At 44.7% G+C, this 13,463-nt stretch overlaps 1 protein-coding gene across 2 annotated transcripts in view; it reads right to left on the reverse strand.

Annotated features, from left to right (window-relative positions):
- Positions 1 to 13,463, reverse strand: part of THSD4 (thrombospondin type 1 domain containing 4) — a 582,688-nt gene that overhangs the window by 99,518 nt on the left and 469,707 nt on the right. For both annotated transcript variants that reach the window (XM_033439983.2, XM_033439984.2), the window contains exon 8: positions 729 to 933. In XM_033439983.2, the coding sequence (XP_033295874.2) occupies positions 729 to 933 (205 nt within the window). The remainder of the gene's footprint in view (positions 1 to 728; positions 934 to 13,463) is intronic.

The raw sequence follows: 13,463 nt of genomic DNA on the forward strand, positions 1-13,463 counted from the left end.
AAATAAAAAATGTATATTGCTGTTCATTAAATGTTTTTAAGAAATTGCTTTCCTTATACCATTTGTTAACTGATTTGTCCATGTTTACATGAATTAGAATTGCTAAAAATTAACTTGCAGGACCTGATTTGCTTTGCATAAAATCAGCCAGAAACAGAGAAGGAAGAATCAACAAAGATCTCCTTTTGTGGGAAAATGGGTTAAAAATGGTCTCCCAACATTGATGATATTGCCCAAAATGATCGCTGACGGGTTCTGCAGCTGTTCCAAAGACACACACATACTGTTGCCCCAGGCTGATGAAGCAGAAAGAAGAGAAAAATGGCTTTTGCTTTAGACCCCTGCAGAGTGAGAGACCGGACAGGATCACCAACTGCCCCTGTGCCCCTGAAATTCCAACAGAAAAAGACTGGCAGATCTCTTGGCATTTCAAAGAGCCTCCCCTATTTCAGAGAAACAATTTAGGCCATTCCTGATTTCATAGCCTTGTTTCTCTTGGAAGGAAGAAAGACCGGTTTAAATATGTAGATATTAAACATTTCCTCGCAAGAAGGACTTTTTTACTTTCTCCATATCATTTCAAGGGGAGGCCAGGTAGTGCTTTGGCATTCCCCAGTGGCACCTTGTACAGGTCCAAGGACCTCTGGACACTGCCGTGTCACAGTCCTGGAAGGAATAAATCATCTTGTAGGGACAGCTGGTTTCCTCTGGAAAAAGATCAAGCTTACCCAAATAGTTGTTGCTCTTGTACATCTCGGTGATGTTGATTTTTGTGGCTCCTTGAGGAATCTCAACAACTCGGTGGTAGCCCAGGCTGGTGAGGGCATGCTTAAACACGCCCGACACAACCTGACAGCCCGTGTTATCGCCTCCGCACACCCCGCATTTGTCCACGACTTTGTCGGAGCCTAGGTAGTCATCACAGCCAATGCTCTGCAAAGAGGTGGAAAACAAGAGACTCTTGTAGCATATGTCAGGAGCATCCCAGGGAGGAAGGGGAGAGGGGACGACTGAAGATCCGTTGGTGGGTCTCGACCTGAACTTCCTCCTTGCCCCCATCCAGATCCTGTAGATAAGCAAGTTCATTCTTCCCTTGGCTCAACGGATTTCCACTGAGCACCTACTCTGGGCAAGGAACTTCCTTCCTAGGTTATGTGCGAAATGTGCGTTCTAGGGGCGAAGCGGAAGCCACATCAGTAAATAAGTAAGTAAAACAAGCACACTCGGTAATCAGGAGAAAAATAACACAGAGGAAATACATAAGGAGGGTGTGGGGACTGGACATTTATTAAACAGGTTGGACAGTGAAGTTGTCCTGAAAATCCATCCCCCTGCTGGAAGTTTTTTGGGACTTAAAACTGGAGTTTGTCCTCAAGTCTTCTGTCCTAAACGACAGATGATACGAACACTTAGCCAGGTACCCCCAACAGTAGTGTTCTCAGGCCCTGTTTCTTAGGAAATTAAATCAAATCGGTTGAGGTCTGGGTCCCCACTGGTCACTGTGACTCTGAAAAGCTGAGCCGTTGGGACTTTTGCTTGGCTCGTCTAAAGTATTTCTCCCAGGGCAGAAGGGTACAGGGAAGCAAGGACCAGAAACATCGGCAAACTGGATGAGATGCATCTAAATAACGGGATACATCAGAGTTTAAAGGAACTCTGACCTTCCTGCGTTTCCTCCCCAGTGAATCTTCTCATTATTCATCCCAAGATCTTTTTGCTTTATCTTCCCCCTCCCTATTCATGTGTTTCTTAGGCGATTTAACCTTAGGACCGAATGGAATGGTCTTCACAGAATCCTTTTGCATGTCTGCAGCTGAGTCCCTAGGACTCACATTCGTGTATCCTGAATTTAAAGTTGGGACATGTGGTCTGAACAGAGAAGATTCTGTCACACTTCTGTTGGCAGATAGAAGTGAGCTGATTATAGTTTGGACAATGAAATATCGGGATGACAGGATTATTTCACTGGTTTACGGGGATAGGAAATGATACTTGAAATCAGAATGGTATTTTACAACTTGAGACACATGTCTGCTGAATCAGAGGTTTGTGTTGGTTCTGGAATTCTAAGAGCAATCGTCAGACCCCACCTCAGGGGCAAAGTGCTCAGCAAACCATTCAAAGTCCACTTTTGATTTTGTTAAACAATCCTGGGTCTGTTCATGTGGGTCCTACAGGCCAAATCCTACAGGCAGAGTCAGATCAAAAGGTTTTCCTTCTTTCCCCTCCGACTTCTTGTTTGACTGACATCTTTCTGCAGGCACTGTACATCTGCATTATTATTTCCATATTCCTGAGTGCACATTAGTTCATCGACAATAACTGGTCTCTCTTCACAAATAGCTTCTCTGTAAAACATTATTTCTGACAATAACAGAACATCATCTCAACATGTTCCTCCACATCCAATTAGCTTTTCAAAGTGCCACGTTTGCTATGAATTTCTCCTCCCTCAAATATTTCTTGCCCTTGCCCTGCGCACGTTTTAGCAGAAAAATAAGGAAAACGCCTTCTGTGCATGGTTTCTAGCCCGCACCCCTGCTCCGGGTTCTCCTTTGCTTTGAAACAAACAAACAAAAAGGCCACCGTCAGCAGAAGTTTGGGAAAGTAGATCCCACGTTGCTAAAGAAAGATTCTAACTGAATGGAGATGCCTCTGATTCTCACTGAAGGGGAAGATGAACAGAAAAGCTGATAGCACTCACACCCTGCCCCGTCTAGCAGAATCTTAACTTCTTCCCTTCCCCACTACATGATCCATTCTTGCTACCCCTGGCCTCAACTTAACCCAGATGGAGCTCATTCCCTTGGGGCACTCCAGGTAAAGGCAACAATGTGTACCAAGGCACAGAAGTAGGAAAGAACACTGAGGAAGTAGGAAAGCATGCTCATAGACAGACACGCTTGAAGTGTAGGTTTGCTGCTAAGGATGAAAGGAGGCTGGAGAATTTAGCTGACTCCGTTAAGGATCTTGTTTGCCAGGGTGAAGAATCGGAATTTTATTCTATCATATCAACAACCACTGAAGGCGGCGGGGGCCATCCTCAGATTTGTTTTTCAGGTGATAACTTTAGCTGTAGTGAGGAGTGGGTCTCAGAGAGGGGAGAGCAGGCAGTCCAGTGAGTCTTTCTCTTGTCAGTGGGGTGTATGGGATATTTCACGAATGAACAAGAACCTCCGAAGACAGGGACTGACTTTGCATGAATCCTCAGCCCGCAGCCCAGTTAGAATGGGATGAGATCACAAGGAAATTACACAGACGTGGATTGCTTCAGACAACCACACACACAGACAAGATAACATTTTATCTTGGAAATAGACACTATATTAAAATGCTCTGCACATTCCAATGGATCCCACACCAGATTTCCTGCACCACACTGCCACTCAGGATGAATCTAGACAATGGGGAGGGAGGGCTACAGCCGTTCTTCCTGGTAGATGTCTAAGAGCCTGGAGGTTGGCTTCAAGGACGCATGTGGCTGCACAAGTGACGCCAAGAACTGAAGGTAACATCCTGCCTCCTCAAAGGCCATCTCTGGACTCTGAGCATCCAGGGTTCACTCCTTAAGAGAGAAGTCAGAACAAGGAGTGTGTGAACCTTCCTTGAGGGGTGACAAGAGGCTATCAGAGCACCCTTCTAGTGTTCTAGTGCCTAGCCAGGGTCTTCGAGAGGCTCAGTTGCTATGGAGTTGCTAAATGTCCCACATGCAGTTCGCAAAGCAGGAGGGACAACCCCATAACGCGAACTGGGCAGATAACGTGCTTTCAAGACCTTTATTTTTAGCACTGAGGGCATAGGTAAATTACATATCTGACAACTGTCCCTTCTCTGGCATGGGGCTATTATGAAGATCAGATGATATAATGAGGGAAAATTTGGACTTGGAGTCCAGGCAGGGAGGGCATGGCTAAGGAAGTGACCTTTGGGCTAGAATCTGAAGCACAAGAAGGATCAACCATGGCAAGATCTAAACACGTAAACGCACATTTTATCACTAATGTTGTCGAGTGACTGCACTGGGCGAAATCTGGGAAATCCCAGGCTGACTCTGACACGGGTCCTGACTCTGGGAATTTGAATCCCAGATTAGACACACATGCAGAAAATCACACGCTATTGGGCAACGAGGAGTCCCTGCATTCTCTATGTCATGCTGGGCCAGATCAATTCTCTTTTAGAAAGCTGATAATTAACAATGGGGTGCATAAGTCTGCAGAATGTGGCAAGAGCCCAGTCTGAACTAGGGGAATGATGATGGCATGAAGAGGATTTGAAAGATGCTTAGGAAGCAAAATGGACAGGCCTTTGTGAGGTAGAAGGGAACTCAAATGATTATCTTCCTCCTACCCCCCCTCAGCATCATCAAACCTAACATTTACAGCCTTTGTCATATTCCAGGTCCTCTGAATATGTAGTTTTCTCATTTAATCTAAAAGCAATCTGTGCTATTGCTGAAAAACTAGGAAACTAAGACTTCAGAGAGAGGTTAGGTAACTGGCCTAAGGCTATGCTGTTAATAAGAGGTGGGGCTGGATTTGACCACAAATCCCATTTTTGTAACCATTATGCAAAAACTGCCCCCCTCCAAAGGATCAGAGGTCACACTGAAGGTTCTAGCTTTGTCGAAGGAGAGGATGGTGGCTGTAACCTAGGTGCAGAGGAGCAAGTTCAAAGCACTGTTACTATAGTGACTGTGAGAGCTTGGTCCAGAAGTGACTCTGGCATTCTCCTCTTCCAGCATTATGAAACACCAAGCACATTTTGTATCTCTCTCACGTTGCCTGTTTTACCATTATACACACAGGAAGTGAATAAATATTTTAGCTCATCTTTCCATCACATTACTGTCACATAACTTTCTCACTGTTATAACTTATAATTTTGAGATAGTTTAAGACTCACAAGAAGTTACAAAAACAGTACAGAGCATTTCAGTGACCCATCACCCAGGCTCCTCCAATGACAGTATCTCACATTAGCCCAGCATGTTGTCAAAACCATGCGTATCATGGACATCAGTATAACATATTAACTCAAGGATAAACCTTATTTGGATTTTGCCATTTTTTACCTGCACTTTCTCTTGGTGTATAGGTCTACACAATTTTATCACATCTATAGCTTCATGTGCTTTGTTGCTTTCTTTAAAGCAGCCGGTATTCTCCTCTAAAACATGGAGGTAGAAGTTGATAAGTGGAGCTGACGTCATTTAGCAGGAAAAGCAGTTCGGCACGAGGGAAAGAATGTTGCACTGGGAATCAGGAAACCCGGAGCATAGTCCTGGCTCAGTCCCTGACTTATGTGTGGTGCTGGGTGGCTTGCTTCTCTCTGGGCTGGGTGCCGAAAACATTTCCACCACCATCCAGATCTTTCAGGGGACGGTGCTCAGAAATGCATCTGACCTGAATTCTGGTTTGCAGATCAGAAGTCTGGTCAACTGGTCTCTGATGGGGTTGACTTAACAGTGCTGGTCTGTGTCTCTAAACCCTTTCAGAGGCACCACCAAAGTGCTGTTGATCAGCCGTTCTGAGCCTCAGTTGATCTGTGGCCGGGGCGGTACCTCATAGCACTATTGGGAGGATCAGCTGAGGTAAACACGGAAGGCATTTAGCAGGATGCTGGATAGAGTGGCTTCTCAGGCAACCCTGGGCTTATCATTGTCTTCATAGACTTGATTTCAGCTGGAATCTATCCATTTTAAAGTAAACCCCATCCTTATATAAGTGTTCAGACTCACTCTTATTTCTAGAGCACTTTCTATTACTTCTCAGTTGCAGATATTCTCTTCTTCATTTGGAGAAATTCAGAAAAGCGTAAAGCGCTAAGAAAGGGCCAAGTTCTCCATAAAGGTAAGACAGCTTACACGGCTCCTTTGCACCCTTACTTCTCCAATAGCATTGAGTGATAAAGGACAGAACAAACATCTGGTCCCTGGCCCCTGATCTATACTTCATCTCTCTCTCTCTTTTTTTTTTTTTCGCTCACCATGTACTGTCGTTCAAAAGAGATATTTCTTGTGGTTACAAAGGCAATTGGACAACTATCATGTATCCTTATACTCTTCCAGTGATTTTTGCAACATGTTGTAGGAAAATTTTATAGGTTGTAAGCCAACACAGGAGAAATTGCTCAAGAATTGCCTCCAATTGTATGCCAAAATTAACCTAAATGAAATTTCCTGTGGGAAATGAGCAAGCTGGATGACATATTTGGTGGTGAATTTCACAGGGAGGAGGCCTCTGTACATCATGGCAGGGTAGGCTGGTGCCAGGCGTGCAGATAGTGGAGCTTCTGATTCCCTAATGGGAAGCAGATGTTTCTGTGTGTGCTCAGTAAACACATCAGATAGGGTAAACTCAACTGGTTGGTTAGAAGACACCGACAGGTAAAACAATGTGCCTTAATAACCATGCTTTCCCAACAGTGTGGGAGAACGTTATTATTAAAATGATTAGTCGCTAACACCAATTTACTTACATTTATGGTGAGCTAATTCATGGAAATACACATGGATGCCCAAACTTTTATTCATGACACCCTGTTGAAAGCAATCTTTTGCCTATGATAAGTATCTCCCTCTTATTACGGTCAGGAATGTAGATCAATACCACCTTCCTGGAAAGCTATTTAGCAATATATACTGTCTGACCCAAGAATCCTTCTAGGAATTTACACTAAGGAAATTATAAGAAATGAGGCCAACAATTTCTCTATGAAGGAGCTCATCACAGTATTATTATTAATGAAAACATGGAAACGTCCTAAATGTCCAACATAGGGAAATAGTTAAACACTGTACAGAAATCCTCTGGGAAACACGGGAGGGATCTTTTTCCAGTTGTTTTTCTCACGAAAATCTTCTAGCACTTGTGCCAGCACGACTGACCCTCAATATAGTTTGGTAAATGTTTCCTGAGGAGCCTGTACTATGTGCCAATACGGTGTTAGGCAGGGGAGACATGAAGGTAAAACCAACAAGGTTCCTCCTTATGGTCTAAATCAGGGGTCAGCAAACTGCTGCCCACAGGCCGTATCTGGCCCATCACCTGTTTTTATAAATAAAGATTTATTGGAACACAAACATGTCCATTATTTACAGTTTACTCACTGTCCAGAGCTGCTTTTGTGTTATAACAGCAGAGTTGAGTAGTTGCAACAGAGACAGTATGGCCCACAAAGCCTAAAATACGTATGATTTAGTGATTTACAGAAAAAAAAAAAAAAGCCAACCCCTGGTTTAAATCAAAAGGCAGACACGACGCCATCTTTCAATATGGCATGTGTATGTTCAGAGGGAGGCATGCAGAGCCCTGCACAGACAAGGCCGAGGCTCAGGGTGAAGGCTCCAGTCTGCCCCTGACTGGCCCTCATCCCGCTGCCCACTTGATCCGTCCCAATGTGTCTCAACTATAATACGGAAGGCAAAGAGTTACCTTCTACCTCAGTCGTTTTCTTCTTTTCCTTAAGCAGAAAACACATACTTTTCAAACAAAACCTCATGCAGAAACAGAGAGAACTCCAATACGTAAAATGAGAAAAGCAGAACTGTTCTGGTTGAAGAGGGGCTGGCAGGGTTCGGAAGCCCGCGTCTCACCTTCCTGCTGGCTCTTCTCCCTCACGGCCACGGTTTCTCAACTGCGGCTCTAGTGCCAATTTGGCCTAGATAGTTCTTGGTTGTGGGGATTGTCTTCTGCATTGTAGGATGGTTAGCAGTATCCCTGGCTTCTACCCACTGGATGCCAGTAGCAACCCTCCCCCTCAGTATGACAAACAGAAACGTCTCTGGACATTGCCAAATGTCCCTTTGGGAACAAAACCACCCCCGGTTGAGGAGCACTGCTCTAGTTTATTCCACAGCTCACGGAACACCTAGGAGCACAGATCCCCTGGAAAAAAAGCTTTAAAACAATGGCAATTTCCTAGAAGCGCAAAAACAGTCATCTGTAAGTGTCAGAAGCTGATGAGCACAGAATACTTAATTATCCAGTTTTAAAAAACACTTCCCCACTGTTGTCAGGCTAGCCAGTAGCCTTCTAGAGCTCTTGAATCTTGCCTTTTGGCTAAACTTCATTATGAGCAGGGTTATGTACTGGAAAGAGCACAGTGCCTGGTATACAGTAGGTGCATAGTAAGTGTTGAATGAAGTAGCAGCTGCTTGAGGAATCAAGAGATCAAAATGATAGGAACCAACTTGCTTCTTGAACTGGGTCATCTCTAAGTCTTTTCTGGTGCTAAATTGTGTCTGGGGAAAAAAAAAAAGATACAGCCCTGATGTGAAGAATCCTGCCATGTCTAAAGTCAGAGGCGTTTGCTTCATGTAGACAAAATTAAATCGGAAACAGGAATCAACGGGAAACAAACTGACAATGTCATTCATTTGGAGGGAAGAAATGGTCCATGCGATAAAAGGTATTTTGGCTTCCTTAAAGAAGGTAATTGTGAAACTGGCAATCTGGTTTTAATGAAGCTTACGGCTGTCCCTTTTCAGTACCTCATCTTACTTCATTAGAGAATAGCACCTTACCAAGTGATTCCACTGGAAGAAAATGTTGGTGCTCTCCTAGGATAAAATTGGGTGAGAATCAACTATATGAGTATTTACAAATCTGAGGGAAGTAGTCCTGAGAGGGAAACATTTGATACGCAGTGAGAGAATTACCACCCCTCTTCCCACCAGGGTCGTCTTTCCCTGGAGAGTAGGGGGATTCCAGACTCTAAAATTTCAGTGCTTCGCTTTCGTGATCTTCCTTCCTGATGGACTGAAATGGCTGGGGGCGGGGCATGAATGAATTACAACAAGGACAATGGCTCTATTATAAAAGTAAGGTGTCCATATTTCTGTACGGAATAGTAGAAACCTCTGGACTTCCACTTTACTTTTAAAATGTAAGGCTGACTGGTAAATTCTCTGTTTAAAGAGAATTCTGTTTAAAGTATTTGGTCAGATTGTATCTGCACTCTGTAGGGCCTCAGGAGGGATGGGTCTGTGAGGAGCTGTGGTCTGGGCAGCCAAGGGGTCAGGGTTAGGAAGTTTCTTGCAGAAAGGAGCAGAGAGATACTTGTCTACACTCTACAGGGCAAAGTTCTGGAAGCCGGATTACTAGCAGAAAGGCAAGAGCGAGTTGGGCGGATGAACTGTGCTCTAGGATGGAGGCTGCTTGCACACTGGCCCAATTTACACGGGCTCCTGGGTGCAGACAGCCGGGATCCACAGGTCCGATCAAAAGGCCCTTGGAGGACTGTGGGGGAATCCAGGGACCAGCAAAGAGGGAGGCTCGCGCTTGTCCTTGTCATTTCCTTGACTCACAGCCTATCTCTAGACCTGCCTGTTTGCATTTCTCTCCACAAGGTGGCACCTATAAGCCTTTGTAAAAGGGTCCTCACATAAGCAACTAGTTTAGGGACATGAAACAGTGGTTAAACATTAAAAGGAACGATAGTCGAGAAACATAAGAAGGGTAGACTCAGAACTTCAGGGTGACTATATTTACCGTGCTCTTATGTGCAAGTTGCTGCCATGTTGTTAAGATGTGATGTTCATTTCTCAAAATGTTTTTGTGGAGCATTTCAAGACGTGGGTGGGATAGTCAGGACTTTTATTTCCAAAATGTTCAAGAAAGTGCTTAAAAAGCTGTGTGAGTTAAACTTTGGGGGCTACATGGGCTTTTTCGATGTCACTGGGTGATCTCTTCAGGGATGGTTGAGAAGACTGGCTGGGTGGGTGGGTTAGTGGGTGAGGGACAGGAGATGAGAAGAAAAGCTGGCTACCAAAGCACGAGGGCCCGAATCCCAAGACTCTTGAGTGGGGGAAGGACACACTGAAACGCTGTTGTCGGAAGACGCTTGGCAGACACAGGCAGTGGGTTAGAGATGGAACAGACTAGAGATTGAGAAGCACACAGACAACTACATTAAAATGGGCACAGAGGGATGGTGGCCTGGACCAGAGAGATGGAATTAGAACAGAGGGCAAGGGCACACCAACGTTAGGCTGGAGGAATGACCAATAGAGTGATGAAGGATGGTCTACTGAACGTGAAGTAAGGAAGACTTGGAGGTCCGTGACTTTGGAATCTGGAAGATTAGTAGTGTTGCCTGTTTCAGGCAGAAGCTTTCCTAGGGAAGTAGGCCTTGGATGGAGTCATCTTAGAGCGAGGGTCTGAGTGTACATCTTGATAATCACTAATTCATTCATTAAATTTAGTCATATTAATTCTCTCTCCCTCTTTCACTGGAACTTTCCTCTAGAACACTAAACATTTTTTTTTTTTTTTCAATGGAGCACAGGCTCCGGACACGCAGGCTCAGAGGCCATGGCTCACGGGCCTAGCCGCTCCGTGGCATGTGGGATCTTCCCGGACCGGGGCACGAACTCGTGTCCCCTGCATCGGCAGGCAGACTCCCAACCACTGTGCCACCAGGGAAGCCCTAAACATTTTTTAAATTTTAGCTTTTTGGATAGGAATCCTTCCAAACTATATTTTTCACTCCTCTCTTCTGATTTTCTTTTTTAAAAATCAAGAATAATAAGCACTATTTGACCTTCTCTAGCCCCACTGTTACCCAAAGTGTGGCCCACGGACCAGAAGCATAGGCATCATCTGAGAGCTCGTTAGAAACCCTGGGGCCCACTGCAGGCTTAATGAATCGGAGCCTACATTTGAGTAGCATCTTCAGGTGACTCCTGTGCTATCTGAGATTATTTGACTTTCTGGATCACTTTTTGTTTGCTCCCAGTTCTTTCTACTTTTCCCAAGTTGCCCAATCAATTCTCCCACCCAGTCAAAACAAAGACAACACAACACCATCACCCTCTAGGTTAAAAATTAAAAAGAAATAATGCCTTTGGGAAGCTTTTCTCTGTGATATTTTTAATAGGGACTGGGTGGAGGCAAGACACACATTCCTAAACAGAGTCTCTTGAGAATCCCAGTACTGGACAGCAGGAAGGGCTCTGGGAGACCCAGCCCCTTGCTCCAGGGATGAAGAACAAAGTCTCAGGAGGGGAAGTGATTTCTCCAGGGTGGCAGAGAGAGGACTTCCTCTCTCTAGAGGCTACAGGCTAGAGACTCCTTTTCATGACCCTATGATGTCCCCCTGCTCCTCTGAGGCAGGGTTTTAATGTTTCCTCACTTAAATGGTCTATGTTCTTTTCTTTCTTCTTCTTACATCCCTGTAACCATGTGAAAAAGGTTTTGTCTACCAGCTAGAATAGCGACTCCTTTTGGAAAGCAAACTGTCTCTGTGAAAATACTTGGATAAACTGCATGGGCTGGGAGGTGGGACCCTGAGGCCTGGGGGTCAGCAGAAATCAAGGCAACAAGAGATAATGGCTAAACGGAGATATAACTAAATAGGAGAAGAGTCTGGTTTTGCTTCCAGAGCTGGAGACAGAACAAAGGGACAGAAAAGAGAAGGAGGAGAGAAGTTACGAGATTGTGGAGGGTCAATGAGAAGCCCTGAGTGGCTGGGAGCACTGTTAACACTGACCTTGAATCTGAAGTGTGTTTGCTGTGATTTAAACCTCTCTTTGTTCCCAGACTTCCCAAGTCTTCACTGAAGACTTAACATAACATCTCCGTTATGCCTATTTTCCTGCCTTTAAAATTCCCGGTTTAGGTTCCTTTAACCCCTCTTCATTTCCATAATCTGAAATAAGAATTTCTCTTCTATGCTCCCACATCTTCAAAAGTTTTTCTTCTAGACACAGGGATGCCCGCCTAAGAGCATCCCTAATGTATTCCTGCAGGTGACATCATCTTTCTGAGCCTTAGTTTCCTTCCCTGTAAAGCAAGGGTATTGAAATATAGTTTCTCAAATCTGTTGTGAAGATTGAATGAAAACATGCAGATGAAGGCACCTAATTCAGAACCGGCTTGGACTTGGGGCTGGAAAAATGTTGGCATGCTTTCCTTCTCCTTGAGGGTGCACCTGCCTCCCTTCAATGGCCTGTCCCTGGGCATGGCCATGGGAATCCTTACTCTCACACCAGGCACACACATTTCTACTCTAACAGAGGAGGTTGTTCTGTTTGCACTGTCCACAGAAACCCCACTTCTATTTACACACGATTCTCAAGTGGTGTTCCAGGCCAGGGTTGTAACGGCAAACTGCTATGATCTATTTGCATTTCAATAACATTCTGGGACAATGGGGATCAAGAATTCCAGAGATTTTCTTATAACTTTGTTACCTCTCTATTTTTTTTTAAAAAGTGTGGGTTTGCTTGTTTTGTTAGTCTTTCCTGGTTTGTCTTAGAGACCAGTTATGGAAAGCCTCAGACGTTGTAAAGAGGTTATGTTCATTTCAGAAACAGCAAGGGAAGCTGTGGGTGGGGCTCACAGCTCAGGCATGTTGAAGCACTGTCTTAGATGGACTGTAGGTGGAAAACAGGTGCAAATAGGGATTCAAGCAACTCCCAGGGATTCAGGCAGTAGGAAGCCCCACATATATATTTGATAGCTGTCATGGGTAGAGTACTGGCCACGTGCTAGGCACCTAACATGTTATCCTGTTTAATTATCTTGACTATCCCTACTTTATCGAAGCTCACAGAAGATAAGTAATGTGTAACACAGAGGTGGTGATGGTGGGTTTGAATGAAGGGACTTCTGGCTCTTTCTGGCATAGTCCCTTAGCCCAGTGGAAATCTTTCTTTACCTTAAGAACAGAACCTGGTAGATGGCCGGCCAAGGGCTACGTATACCGAGGGCTAGAATGTCCAAGAAATCAAATAAGGCTAATTCCCTCTTATTGTTCTATCTCTAGGGCTGCTCTCTGGCTTTTCCCAAGACCTTTTCACGGAGTGCTACTTACGGTCTGAGGACTCCCACAAGGGCTGACTGAACTGTTTCTGCATCTCCTTCCTATAGCTTCTCTTTGTTCTCTTGTCCCGCCCCAAAGTCCCATGCTGTCTCTTTCCCCTCATGCAGCACTCATTCACCTAAGGGAGGGGACATCTATAACACCATCCTTTCTTTCATAACAAATTCATAGGTCCAAACTTATTTATTGAAATAGTAACTAGCTTTCTCATTTGTCTTGCTGGGAATGGAAACTGTTGGTGCACCAAGCTGGGAAATATTTATGACTCAAGGACAAACATCGTTCCATGAGAGATATCATTACCCAATCCAAGAGCTTGCTCTTTAGGGCTAGACTGACCAAGACATCAAATAAAGATAATTCCTTCTTATTCCCTCTCCTAACCATAGGTGCATCCAATGTGAATATTTATTTCATTAAGAAATAAAGGGGCTTCCCTGGTGGCGCAGTGGTTAAGAATCTGCTTGCCAATGCAGGGGACACAGGTTCGAGCCCTGGTCCGGGAAGATCCCACATGCTGTGGAGCAACAAAGCCCATGCGCCACAACTACTGAGCCCACATGCCACAACTACTCAGCCCGCGTGCCACAACTACTGAAGCCCGCACGCCTAGAGCCCGTGCTCCACAACAAAAG

Source organism: Orcinus orca, chromosome 2, assembly GCF_937001465.1.
Source record: "Orcinus orca chromosome 2, mOrcOrc1.1, whole genome shotgun sequence".
In the NCBI taxonomy this organism is placed as follows: domain Eukaryota; kingdom Metazoa; phylum Chordata; class Mammalia; order Artiodactyla; family Delphinidae; genus Orcinus; species Orcinus orca.